Source organism: Rhinolophus sinicus, linkage group LG15 (genome assembly GCF_036562045.2).
Source record: "Rhinolophus sinicus isolate RSC01 linkage group LG15, ASM3656204v1, whole genome shotgun sequence".
Taxonomy (NCBI): domain Eukaryota; kingdom Metazoa; phylum Chordata; class Mammalia; order Chiroptera; family Rhinolophidae; genus Rhinolophus; species Rhinolophus sinicus.
In genome coordinates, this window is record NC_133764.1 from 38,560,502 (window position 1) to 38,574,683 (window position 14,182).

The 14,182-nt window shown below is 55.1% G+C and overlaps 2 protein-coding genes across 2 annotated transcripts in view; both read right to left on the reverse strand.

Moving 5' to 3' along the window:
- The window catches only part of TIMP2 (TIMP metallopeptidase inhibitor 2), a 44,477-nt gene that overhangs the window by 15,235 nt on the left and 15,060 nt on the right, over positions 1–14,182 (reverse strand). The window lies entirely within an intron of this gene.
- On the reverse strand, positions 7,125–9,911 carry CEP295NL (CEP295 N-terminal like). The gene has a single exon (XM_019735657.2). It carries the CDS (start codon positions 9,565–9,567, stop codon positions 7,648–7,650), a length of 1,920 nt encoding a protein of 639 aa, XP_019591216.2. The 5' UTR covers positions 9,568–9,911; the 3' UTR covers positions 7,125–7,647.

The window sequence follows — 14,182 nt, forward strand, 5'->3', positions numbered from 1 at the left end:
GGAACCAGGGGCGGCAGTTGGAGAGAGGGTCTTCATAACAACTCCTGTTCTAACTGCTTTGCTCCTAAAAATGATGGTCTCTCCCTGGGCTGCTCAGATTTTGTTTTTAGTTCTTTCCCTTCTGCCGTTAACACAACATCTGGGTTTGAGATCAAGGGTGATACACGGACTGATGAATTCACCGCCAGATGTTGGCTACTGGAATGCACAACCGTCCGCTTAATTCAAAGCACACGCAACCGCAGAGCCCCACCCCCACCCCTGGGCCTCGGACACCACATGATGTCACTTCCCCCTGCTAGGAGCCTGCAAAAACAATCCCCAGCACAGCCGCCAGACTTGGGATGGAAAAGAACTGGGTGGGTGGAAAGTCAAGGTCACGGACGATGATCCAAATACAGGCTACTCCAGACTGTGAGAGATGGCAACCAGCAGGGAAAACCAAGAGGTCAGACGGGTGGGGGAGGTGGGGGGCAGAGGACAGCGAGGGGGCTTGTGGGAACCCTGGGGGTGTGTCCAGTACACCATGTGGCTTGAGCCAACCCAGAGGTGTGACACACTCAGCCCAAGCTGAGGTTCACGTCCCCTTCCCACACCCACCACCACCTTTGCGTCCTACTGTGTTCCTGGAAGTTCCGGAGAGGCAAGGGAAGCACAAGCTGTGTGCATTCTCTCCGGGAAGCCAGACCCCGCCCGGCAACTGCCTCTCAGAAGTTCATTTATTTTACACTTGCTGAATGATCTTTCTTATCTTGCCACGGGCCCACTGCTCTCAGGAGGATCCCATATGCCATGTATATCAGTATATCCTGTAGGCCCTTTCTCAGTGGTAGTGAGGCCACTCTGCCACGCATGGGCTCCCAACCCCGGAGCACAGGGAAACCTGCAGTTATTAATACGTGACTTGGAGACATTCACGGCCTTGTCCCCACGCACTCAACACTCCCAGCCCCGTGCCTACTGAGTAGAGCTTCTGGCTGAGGGAAAAATCACGCATGTGTCCAGAAGAGGTGTGAGAATCCCAGGATCTGGAAAAACATCCATCTAATACAAGGTCAAACTCCGGTCCCCAGTCACACTGGCTTAGACTGGCAGGGTTGGCTTGGTGTCAGCAGAGGCCACCGCCCCACCCAGCCCAGCCCACCTACTGCAGCCTCCAGCTTGGACCTGGGAGGGATGCCCAGGGAAGTGGGTGTTAGCAGGGACAGTGCCACTCTGCTCTTGGAGGTGGCTCACAGCCCTCTGGAAAATACCCAGCGGTCCTTCCAATGAGGGACACACGCTCCCAGTGCCGTGCACTGTAGGGTAGGGGGAGGTAGGGGACCAGCCAGCACATTTCCAAAGACCCTGCTGGCCCCAATCAAGAGTGGGTGGGTCGTTCTGCTGTGACTGGAATGGCAATAGGCCGACAGCACTGTGGGCATTGGTTTGAGAGAAGCAGTAGCTGTGAGATGTCATAGGGGGCCGGCTGCAGAGGACTCCGCATTTCTTAGATGCAAATGGTATAACTGCCACTGGAGCCACAAGTCCTCTGCAGGCCACTGGGTCCATTTCCGTCTCCGGGTAGAATTACATGCCATTTCAGAGGAATTCAGAAAGAAATGATTTTCTCCCCAATGAAACCCAGCCCCCACTCACTCCAGGCCAGGGGGCAGGCTCCCAGGCTCCCCAGGTGCGCTCTGCTCTGCTGGGGTACTTCAGGGAGTCTGCAGGGTCCCGGGCTTCTGTCTACACTTCCCAGAGAAGGGGTGCCGCGAACTTAGACATTTCCACCCTCCTATCAGAGGTGCCAAAGTCTGCACGAATACCTGCCACTAGGAATGAGGGGGGCCCTGCCCCTCGATTATTGAGGACCCCTAACTGCTTGCATGTAACTAAATCATCTCAGGGACTTCGGGGGACAGAGTAAAGATGGTTTTGCACCTCTCCTATGGGACTGCATCTGTTTCTTTTAGGGGGTGGGCTGACCTCGCCGGCTGGAGGGGTAAGGGTGGGCGGGCAGTGACCGAGCAAGGGACAGTGTGTACATGGAGTGCAGACCTGCTTTAACGCCCCAGGTTCTGAGGCCACGCCCCTGAACTGCACATGGGGTGCGGTTGAGCAGCCCGGGAGATGTCACAAGGAATGCACAGTGTCAGCGCTGGCTTAGTGCCTGGAAGTCCCTGGGAGTGTCCAGCCCCACGTGCCCCTTCAGCCTCACTGTCCGCCCAGCCCCCACCTTCCCAGGTGCCCTGGGTGGACCTCATCATGGGGGCTTTGCCCAAGCACAGCTCAGCCTTCTCTGGCTTCAGTACCTGGCGCCTTTCGGTCAGTGGTGCAGCAGACCTCCCAGTCCACTCCTTTTAGGGAAATGAGCAAAAATGGGGGCCGTCATTTAGTAATTAAAAACAGCCTGTGATGCTGTGGGGGAACCAAGGGCTTCTTGCATCCGAACAGCAGCTGTGAGAGGCCAGACACCCCCTCCCCCAGGGCCCTCCAAATCTCCCCATCCCCAGGAGCCAACAGATGTCCCCAGCTCTGGGGCAGGGCTGTGCCTGTCCACGGTGAGGGCAAGACTTGGTTGGTGTGACTCAGGCCAGGGTTAGAGACACCTGGATTGACAACTGCTCAGAGCAGACGTGTTTTGGTGGGGTTGAGATAGGGCAGGGAGGGTGAGGGGTGCAGGATGGAGAACCAGCAGCAGCAGAGCAACCCAAGCCCAGGCCACATGGCCTGTGAGCCTGGTACCTGGGGGTGTGCCAGGTCTGCCCCGTGCTGTTCAACATTCTAACACATACACGTGAGTTGTTGTCCACTGGATGCCCGTCTCCATGGAGACCAGCTCTCCCATCTCCATTTCCTGTCCCTTTGCTTTGCCCCCGTACCCGCCACCCCCAGGAGAGAACCAGCTCCTGTAAGAGCTCAAGCTCCTGGCTGTGCAGGGAGAAGCTGCAGCACTACCACCCAGCTGCCCTCCCCGAGCCCCCAGGATCCTGGTACGACCCCGACCCCAGCCCCGCCATCCTCCTCCCCTCTCCATGTGGGCCCAGTGGGATCCCATGAGAGAGGCCTTGGTCACGTTCCGAAGCCTTGGGCTCGGCCCTTCCCATTCACGTGCTGCTGAATCATTTGAAAAAAATGCACCCGATCCTGGGAGGATTTGCTGAGAACAGTGCGGCTTTGTGGAGGGAAGTGCTGCTCTGCACTTTCTCCGCCAAGACCCCGGGAAGGAGCCAAGCTCAGCCCTGCAAACCCCAAGCCGGGAGGTCGGAGCTCAGAGCAGGAAGGGGCAGGGAGGAGGCAGAGGGGGCCTGGAGCAACTACCCAGCCGCCCCCAGCAAGCCCTCCCCACCCACAGGCCCAGAGAGGCCAGGCGGACAGCTCAGAACTGAGAGGCAGTGAGCAGACGAGGGTCTGTCCCCACGCTGCCACTGTGGGCTGTGACCTCAGGCAGGTCTCCGCTTCTCTCCAGACTGCCTCATTCTGGGGAGTGGACACACGAGGGCGGGGCCTCTGGCTCAGGCCCCTGTGAGCACGGACAGTGCGTGGGGCTTTGAGGTCTGTGGTCTGCGGGCTGCCCCCCCAACAGAGGGCTGAAAGCCCACTGTCCAGAATGGAGAGAACCCAGTGTGGGCCCACTGGGCGGGGCGTGCCCAGTGGCTCGTTCTCCTCTTCAGTGTAGCCTTGCAAATACAGCCCTCGGAGCTGGTAGCATGTGGTGGTGTGGGTCAGTCGGGCCCTCTGTGTCCAGCCTGGGACATGCCCAGGGCTGTCACAGGACCTATAAGGGACAGCTGCTCTACTCAGTCCACCTGCCCTCAGGTTACAAAGGGAAGGAACTCCCACTCATTGGAAGAACTACTGCAGGTCAGGGAGGATCCCCGCTTCCCTCCAACTTTGCAAATCTTATTTTTCCCATCATCTGACATTTCTGAGGTCCTGGATGTTATCACACACATTATGGCTGTGCATCTAGCCGGGGGGGGGGAGGGGACATGTGGGAGGCTGTGAAGAGCAGCACGCACAGAACATGGGGTCACGTCCAAAACCAACGAGGCCCCACTCGCCCAGCAAGTGCAGGAGCAGGCCTGCCATCACAGGGTGTCACAGAGGGCCCTGCTGTCCCTGCGTCTCTTGTCCTAGCCAGCACCTGTCAGAACACGCCAGCTCGCACCTGCCAATGGACGGCGGACCTCAGCAGTGCCCGCATCCAATGCTGCCGTTCCCTGCAAACCCCTGGGACAAACAGGGTGACCTGTCCACCACCAGGTCAGCCACAGAGGCCCTCCCGACTCCCTGTGGTCTGGGGAGATCACAGGCAGGGCTACAAGGAAGTGACTAGACAGCAAAGGTTCTGGTAAACGCAAAGTGAGATAGGAACAGGGAAGCTGCCCCCAAATTTGGAAGGAGAAGAAAAAACTAAAACATGGAAAGCTCTAGAAGACACAGGAGGAAGAAGACCCATAAGGGAGGGCCCAAGAAGTACTTTAGGAGGACAGAGGTGCACACAGCCGCCGTGTGCGGGGTCCTCAGTGCCACCCAGCTTCACAGAGACCTTCCAGGAGTCCCATGCCCTTCCAGGTAGCACCGCCCACGCCCTTAGCACCACAGTCCAGCTGCATCAAAGTGACCAAGAGGAGAGCAGCCAGGGTCCGCCCTTGGGATCCCATTGAGAGATGGAAGTCACTGTGACATCTCCACAGAGTCACCAGAGGGCCGTATTTTGGAGGGGCAGGTCCTGGAGGGCTGTTTTATTCCCTACACCACTGGCCTGGGCAAAAAAGTGCCCCGTCCCCTTTAGCCTTCTACAGGACAGGTAGGAAAGAGCACGGCGTCTCGTCCTGCTGCCAGGGGACAGTGTAGGTGTGACTGTCCTGGCAGAGATGAGTCACCCTGCACCGTGTCTCGCTGCCCGTCCCCCACACCTACTTTTAGCTCAAGTGTGGCCAAGAAGGGCACACGAACCACAAATACTGCCTCTGACACTGGAAACAAAACTAACCACACAAAGGCAGGCCCGTCCATTCATTAGACTGTGGCTGGCAGGCCAAGTCAGGAAGACCTCATTACTCAATGTTGGGTCCCATCGTGGCTTTGAACCCGGTGATCCCACAGGACCCTCTCAGACTGAAGGGATCCTGCAGTGGCAGACAGGAGCTGCAGGGGGTCTTGTAACACAAGGCTGAGCATCCCACAAAGCTAAAGCCAGCACCCCACCCCACCCCGACACACACACACACACACACACACACACACACACACACACGGGTAATCCGCATGTAACAGCAGCTCTCCTGACCACGGGACCGCTTTCTTAATCACGATGGGCTTAGATGAAATTGTTGGGCGGCTTTGCAGCCCTGCCCCAAGCCCTTCCGGAAGCAGGTGCCAGGAAGAAACCGGGCTGGGAGCAAACATTTGTCTCTACATCCAGTGAAAAAGCCACAGACAGACAGAGGAGACCCACATGATGAAAATGTGAGATGGTTAGAGGTTCCTCACCCAAGCTATCGATTTAAAAACAAAACCAGGGGGCAGCCAGTTATTTCAGTTGGTTAGAGTGTAATGCTCGTAACACCAGGGTTGCCGGTTCAATCCCCGCATAGGCCACTGTGAGCTGCGCCCTCCACAACTAGATTGAAACAACTACTTGACTTGGAGCTGATGGGCCCTGGAAAAACACACTTAAAATAAATAAAAGTTAAAAAAAACAAAACAAAACAAAAAACCCCAACCTCGTGGGAGGCTGTTATTGCCCCACTCAAAGGGGCAGTTTGGGGGTTCTGGGAACTTGGTGCTAAAGGAAGCCAGGCTGAGGGTCCTGCAGGGCCCTCACTGGTCAGTCGCCCACACCTCCCTGCACATCCAGCATCACCGTCTGTCACGGCACATTTACTAATTACCTGCTCCCGCCCCTAGAACCTGAGTGCCATGACTCCCACGTGAGACATTCACTGTTCATCTCCAGTTACTGGGGCAGTGTCTGTTACTCAGTGATTTGTAAAGGGAAAATAGCATAAGATCAAGTTAACATTTTCCAGGGCCAAAAAAAAAACAAAAAAAACAAAGTGAAAAGGGGAAGAAAAGGACTGAGGGAACCTTTCCCACACGTAAATCCCACCTTGGTGTTCAAACCCCCAAAAGGACGTTTTGACACCGGGCCTTCTGATCCTCATGCATTGGGGGTGCAGCTCTCTTTTGGGGAACAGACGTAAAACTGAGAAACTATAATCCTAGGAAGAAGGCCCATGATGATATGACACTGCAAAGAAATAAATAAATGACACCCATGTGGGACACGGATAAATTATGCTGAGACCAAGAAAGGCTTCCAAAAGAACACATATAACATCCTTTTACAAAGTTCAAACAGACGTAAAGCTAAACAGTATAATGTTTAGTGTGTGTGTGTATCTATCTATCTATAGATAATGAGATGCAGGGGCAAACCCCACGGTCAGCAGGCATAGAGCTAAGGGGGAACCATGCACAGAAAAGGGAAGCAACACAGACAGAAGCTGGTTTCCAGGAAACATTCCCGATCTTGGGTTTGTGTGATGAGCTCACAGGTGTTCATTTTGTTGTTTACAAAGTAATACACAAGATTAAAAGGGTCGTTCTTGACTGAGGTGGCTGGGCCAACTCCGTGTATCTAAGGTCCTTGGAAGGCGGGGGGAGAGATCATCTCCTTGATACACTAGTCCAGGGGTCAGCTAACCATGCCTCAGGGCCAAGTCCAGCCTCCAACTATTTTTACAAATAAAGTCTTATTGGAACTCGGCCATAGCCATTTATTGTGTTGTCTACGCAGGGGTGAGTAGTTGCCACCGAGACTGTAGCCCGCAAAGCTAAAATATCTACTATGTGGCACTTTGCAGAAAAGGTTTGTCTATCTCTGTCCCAGTCCCTGAGGACGCAATTGGCAGATAAAACCGTATCCAGTGTGGGGTCTCCATGGCTGCCGAGGCTGCTGGGTCAGAGGTAAAGCTGGAGGTGGGAAACTCTCCAGACACCCAGGTCCCCCGTGACGGCCAGTCCCAGAGGGCTAGGTGGCTGGGAACAATTTCCCTCCTCTCTCTCCCTCTCCCATCCTCCCCCCTCCCCATTTTCTTTCTCTCTCTCTCTTTCCCCTTTTTCCCTCCCTCTTTTCCCTCCTCCTTTCTCCTCTACTTATTAATATTAAAGTTACAAGAATGTTACTAAGTGATGTCTTATGAAATGATGTGATTTTGTTGGTTTGAAAGACCAGGAAAAGGTTTGTTAAGTCAATGCCTCACCCAGTGGCTAAACAACAGATGAGGTATCTTTTGAAACTGTGCCTGTCTGACCTTGGATGTCCCTGAAAGTCCAGTGTTCATTTGCTTAAGACATCTGAAGTGCTGACTTTACCTGGACTTCCGGTGTGTGCACATGAAAACAGCCGCAGCTCTGGGACCCACCTCAGCGCTGCACTGGCCAGTCCCGTCACCACACCCACCTGGGTTCCTGCTCTGTGCTCAGGAGACTTCCAGAGCAGGGCTTCGTTTTAAACGCAAGGTTAGGGAATGAGTGAAGGGGCCTATCACTTCCTGAGCAGACGAAGCAAACACGGGTCTCAGACTTAGGTACCAGTGCTGGCATCACGCCCAGACATCAGTGATATGTTTATCGTGGGTGGGACTCGCGCTTTTAACATATTCTCTGAAACTCTTGCAAGCGCTTCCGGGCTTCTTCAAGAAACTGCTTGTGCAACATGTTTTGCTCTAAAATGTGCTGTTGAAGGTCACGGATCATGTGGCTGTGCCCATCCTCATCAAGGTCATAGATGTCATCGTCATCGATGATGCTGGTGGCCCGGGGGGGAGTGGGACTGAGCTCACATCCTCCGTCCTCGTCCTGGTCTCGAGAGGAGGAGGCTGTGAGATGAGCCAGACGCGCTCTTGTCTGTCCCCCCCTCTCCTCTCCTAGCTCGGGCTGGTAGCAGGCCTCCAAGCTCAAGCTCGTCGCTGGCTGTTGGGTTTGTTCAGGGAACTCCAGCTGCATTAGTCTTCTCTGCTCCATCTCCATTTTCTGCTTTTGCCTGGATGCCATCGAGCCAGCTCTGTCTGCTTGTTCTTGTGGGTGGAGCGGGAGGGAGAGCGTGTCCAGCCCTGGCACTTCCTGTCCGGACTCTGGGCTGCTCGAGACCAGAGGCTCCTCACTGATAAATGTTCCTGCCTCCGAAGACGACAGTGGACTCTCGTTCTTGAACCTGGCCTTGACCGCCCTCCGATATTTCTGGTTCTCAGGCTTGCTCAGAAGCTTTTGCAGGTCGGTTATGGGCGATGTCTGGTGGGCGCCCCCCTCCGCTGGACTCATGGCTTCCCCTGCAGGCACCATTGCCGTTTCCGCATCGAGTACCGTCTTCTCTCTCCAGGACTCAGCTCTTTGTCTGTGCATCTCTGAGAAGCCCTGTTCTTCGCTGGGGTTCTGCTGCATCCCCGGCCTGGATTCAAGGTACAAGCTCAGGTGTCTTTTCAGCTTTCTGTTTGTGTTAAATAACTCCTCGAAGGCCAACTCCAGCTCTCGCTGCCACCTGCTCTTGTCACTGCGCTGGCACAGAGATGCCTGGGGTGCGGGTTCCCTTTCTCGGGTGGAGCCGACTGGCCACAGCTGTTCCAGGTCATCCTCTTGGCCCTTGGGACTCTGATCCAGAAAGTTGTTTTTCAGGCCTTGAACAAGACAAGCAGTACTCCTGTCCTGCTGCCTCCTCCTGTCCCAGGTGACGTCTTTCTCCCTTTCCTCCGGGATCGCAGTCTCCCCTGCAGCAGCCCAGAGCTTTCCCACATCCAGGCCTCCTCTCACCTGAGGATCAGTGGCACGGCGGCCACTGCTGGTCTTCCTTGAAGGCCCTTGCTTCTTCTTATTCTTCTCAGGGAGGCTCGGGGGAAGATATGGCGGGCCGGCGGCTTTGCCAGCCCCCTTCTTCTCGGCACCCAATGCTCTCTTCTGGGACTTGGTGTCCCAGGGCTGCAGTCTGACCGGGTCTCTTTGGTAACTCTTGTCTTCCCTGCAGGCTGCTGTCGGCTTCCTGCTGGCCCTTGGCGGCCAGGCTGCTCCTCGCCAGGCCAGCCCCTTTGAGTCAGGTTTGGGTTCCTTGGCCCATCCTCCTCCCATATTTAACAGATGTGTGAAACACAGCCTTCCCAGGCCTTGGACTTGTTGGTTTGGGGCCTCCTGCCACTCCACCCTCGACTCCTTGGCCACACGCTGGAGTGGGTGGCTTTTCCACTGCTTGAGGTCTTGTCTTCTCTGCAAAGGAAGGTCTCCTTTCTCTCTGACTTGTAGCAATGTGTGTTTCTGCCTCAAAAGCAAAGCAGCATCATCGGGACCGGGAATCCAGGGAACAGCTCTCCCTGCGTTTCTTTTCCTGTTGGAGACCTTGGCAGACATGGCTTCGGAGGGAGGCTGGTGGGAGCCGAGGGCACAGGATGGAGGCCGAGGAGCCACAGATGCACAGCTACCCACGTGAAGCACAAGGGCACGAGGACACACGCCGCGGCCCGGAGAGTGAGCAAGGCCCTGGAGACAAGGCACAGGGGCCCTGACTGGGGAGACACACTCAGACATGTCCCTCCAGCTCTCCCTCCACACCTCCCAGCCAGGCCCATCCTGTCTCCCAATTTCTGTCTCGCACAGATCCCGTAGGGCAGCTGTTTTTAAGGGGGTGTGTTTTGCTTCCCAGGGAATACGTGGCAATGTCTGGAGACATTTTTCATTGTCACAACTAGAGGGAGGTGCTATCGGCTTCTCGTGGGTGGAGGCCAGGGACGCTGCGACCACCAGAGCGAACCAGCTCCAACGTCAATAGGGCCAAGGCTGAGATGTAACAGGATTGAGGTGGGGGTGGATGCAAACCACCGGCCCTCTGGAGGGAGAGCTATTATACTTATAAATGCAAGGAGGAAGGGGTGGGGCAAGAGGAGCCTGAGGGGGGGGAAGGGAGAAGGAGGGGGGAGGGAGGGAGGGGGAGGGAAGGAGGGAGGGGAGGAGGGAGGGAGAGAGGGAGGGAGGGAGAGAGAACATGCATTGTCTGGAACTAGAATCTAATGCAATCTCATTAGAAGGGCGGCTAAGCTGCCGTTACTTCTTTTTCATGATTCCCAGCTCCTCCCTCGTGTAATTATCAGAGGGGACCTGGCATCAGAAGGGGGCCCCCTCCTGTGCTCTGACAGGGAAGGAGGTGTGTTTACACCAGACAGTGTGGAGTCACATCTATCGCCACTTGCAGCCAGGAGCTGCGTCCTGGACAGCTGCAGTCTGTACAGGTGACCCTCAGCTGCCCCTTCCTGGCTCTCATTTCGGTCTGTGTGGAGCCAGGCTGAGCACCTGGAGCCCAGAGTACTGGTGACAGTCACAAACAGCTCGTCCACTACGGAACTGCTATGCTAATCGTGCAGCCCCCCTCCAGGCACTTCTTCACAGTAACCTTAGACGGAGGTAAGGAGCTATGGTCACCTGGGGGTGGGGGTCACAGGTGGGGAAACTGAGGCAGGAAGTGATTAAGAAGAACCTAGACCTGGGTCACACGAATGGCAGGCGGCAGAGCAGGCCCGCTGCTGCTTGGGTCAACCACAGTGACCCACCAACCTCAGCTGGTCACACTGCCGCTGGCTTTTGGTAAACTTGACCATGCAGTTATACACTTAGAGCAGTGGTTAATGTTATATTCTAGCAGTCTGCCCACTACCATCATGAGCAAGAGGAAAAGAGAAAGTAGATACATTAAATGCAACGACTGAGATTGTGGGCAAAAGGTGCCACGGCAATTCCGTGGGGGAAAGTAGGATTGTTTTCCCCCAACTAATAGTGCCGGGACAGTTGGATAACCACATACAAAAAAGGATGAATTTCATCCCTTATCATATACAAAATTACACACCATATGCAAAAATTAACTCCACATGGACCGCAGACATCACTGGAAGGTCAAAAACTATAACCACCTATTAAGAAACAGAGGTGTATCTTCATGACCTTCCGGGAGGCAGAGATTTCTTAGCTACAACCCCGAAAGCACAGGCAATAAAAGAAACTGATACACTGAGCATCATCAACACTAAAAACCTTTGTGCTTCAAAAGACATCATTACTAAGTGAAAACACAAGGCAGAGACTGGAAGGAAATACCTGGACATCATACATGCAACAAAAGACTTGAATCCAAGAAAACATAAACAACTCTTACAACTCAATCACAAGACAAATCATCCAATTTAAAAACGGGCGAAAGTTTGGAATAGGCCTTCACCGAAGAAGGTATATGTACGGCTGACAAAGCACAGGAAGCTGTTCAAAGCCAACAGTCATCGGGGAAATGCAAACTGAAGCTACAAGGAGACACCACGTCACCCCCACTAGGACGGCCAACAGGAAAAAGACACTGACAAGAGTTGGTGAGGACATGGAAAGATTGGAACCCTCACACACAGCTGGTGGGAACACAAAATAGTGTGGCCACTTTGGAAAAGACTTTGGCTGTTTTTTGGGTATTTTTTACGTAGGACCCGGCAATTCCACTCTTAAGCATATGCCCTGCAGAGATGAAAGCACATGCCACACAAAGCAATGGAAGCACAGAGGAAGTGAATGAATTTCCCAGCTCACACCGAGATGGGTTTGAATCTGGATCTCAAATGCCAAAAGACTGAGCTTTTCCCACCACTGGGAATGGCCATAGGGGTGTCCAAACAGGTGGGGAGAGATCTGAGTAGCTGTGAATGTCTCTTAGTCTGTCTTGGAAGATACAAACACAGAATGGGGCAAACCACACCCCAAGATCGATTGCTGGGCCCGGAGCCACTGGCTCACACCCCCTGACAACCAGCAATGATTAGTAAAACCTCTCCCACTCCCTACACCCGGAGCCGGGCCCACTGGGGCGGGTACCCCAGTGCTGCTAAGTGGATTTTCCTGGAGACACGCAAATGGATGAAAACTTAAGGCAAATGACAGTCAGCTCCACAGCTCAGGCGCTGAAGACCTTGCAACAACTGGGGGACGGCTCCTCGCCCTGCCCAGCCCACCCCTTCCCCGGCTCTTCCATGCTGTCACCTCTAAGCCCCTTTCCACTTGCTGACTTGAGACCCGAGTGTGCTGAGCACCCTGGGCTTCTGATCCGGCTCCCCCCGAGCTGAACAGGCTGCCCTGTGCTGGCTGCCTTCCACCACTCGGGAAAATCACAGCCCCCATCCCCACAGGAGCCCTCATCCCCACAAGAGCCCCACTCAGAGCAGCCGACGGGAAGGTGGGGTGGACACCCGTTGGGCCTCCCACAGTGCCAAGTGGACACTGGGCCTATTCTCCTCTCCCATTCTCCGTGGCCCCAGCTGGCAGAGCCAGCCCCAGGTAGCCACACCCGGGCAGTCGCTCAGACAGCTCTTAGCAGAGGCAGATGCCCTCCCTGGTCACCAGAGAAAGACCCTCCTCGTGGGTAGTGGGGAAGCTCCAGGCCCACTGAGTCCTTCTGCCTTCTCACCGCCCAAAGGAGACTCTAGGGCACCCCTCCCCCCTAAAGAGGAACAGTGACAAATGCCACCATGAGAGGCTGGGAGGCACCCAAACTAGGGTTTCCATGTCACATGGGCCCGAATTCCAGCTGCAGGATAGCAGGTCCTGCAGTCACCCCATACATATGACCAATGGTTCTCTCACGTGTACAACAGGCATCAAGCTGCCCACGCAGGGCCGCTAAGGTATAACATGGCAGAAGCAACGTGTGTGCCACCAAGGCCCTGCCCACGGCCAGTCTGTCTTTATGGGCCTGTCCACCACAGTGGATGGTCACACAGCTAATTAGTGTTGGTGGTGACAAAGACCCACGCCCTCCAGTTGTTGGGGTTTGCCATGATGGTGTTGCTGAATCCCCCCAGAAACCACGACGCCCACCGTGGTGGGGTCAGGAGGATGTGCACAGGCCTTATACACACGATTTCCAAGTAACCAGGGCACAGACGTCATACCCCTTGGAGGACATGGGTCTCATGAGCAAGTCTGCAAGTCTCCAGGGACAAAAGGACTCGAAGCCGCCCCTTCTCAGGTCACGAACTGGCAGCCATGGTGGTGATGACTCTGACAGCCTCACACACAACACTTTCTTGGTTGGAACCCACCACAGTATATGATCTGCACCCCTGGGGGTGCCCGAGTTCATAGATATTTAACGAAACAAGGTAACGTATGTGAAAAAACAGTAAAACGGGGCTCGTCTGTGGAAGTGACATTGATTACCATGGAGACCTAACTGACGGCACGTGTCTCAGGCTGTTCATACCCTCCACGTATACCCTCATGCTGTCTCGCCATCTCCCCATGGCAGGGGAGCTCCGTTTCTCTCCCCACTTTCTGATGGGGAAACTGAGTCTCAGAGAGGTTAAACAACTCGCCTAAACGTGCTAAGCGGCACGGAGCAGGCAGGTTCCTGACCCCCAGCTCCGACCCTGCAGCTGAGGGCGGTCAGAGCTGGGAGGCAGGACTCCATCCTGAGTGGGGTTTGTCCTCACCTGACCTCGGACCTCCCGTGACTCTGAGAGGCACTTAGCCTCTGGTGCTATGAGAATGGCCTTTGCACCTTCTGCGTACATTTACCTGTGTTCATCGAACGGACCACCTTCCCCTTTCTGTTCAAGTATTTTACATGAACATTGAAAGGCAAGGTCTAGCACAATGTTTCTCGGACCTTATTAAAAGCCAGGTTCTGACTCCACAGGCCTGGGGAAGGCTGAGATTCTGATTTCTAAGGAGCTCCCAGGGGATGTGACGCTGCTGCTCCATGGCCCAGCCCTAGAAATGGTCCCTCCTTGCCGGGCTCCTGCCCCACGGCAGCTGAGCCCCTCAGTCACTCCCTCAGCGCCCCCCCCCACCAGCACTGTGGCTACAGCCTCGGTTCCAGGTCAACGCCTTCTCTGCAACAGCAAGTCCGCGAACATCGCCACCTGCATCACCATCACCTGAGTTGCTCGTTAACATGCAGATTCCAGGGCTCTGCTCCAGACTGACCCCACCCCAGCCTCTGGGGCAAGGGGCCCAGGAAGGAGCTCAGTCACCCATCCCACCAGTTGGGCAGTCCCAGCCTGCAGGCTTGAGGGTGCTCCAGCAGCTCGTGAGCCAGCTCCCCGCACACATCTGGGCACAGCTGCCAGGCTCCTTGCCACCAGATGCCCCCACCCAGGTCCAGCGCCATAAC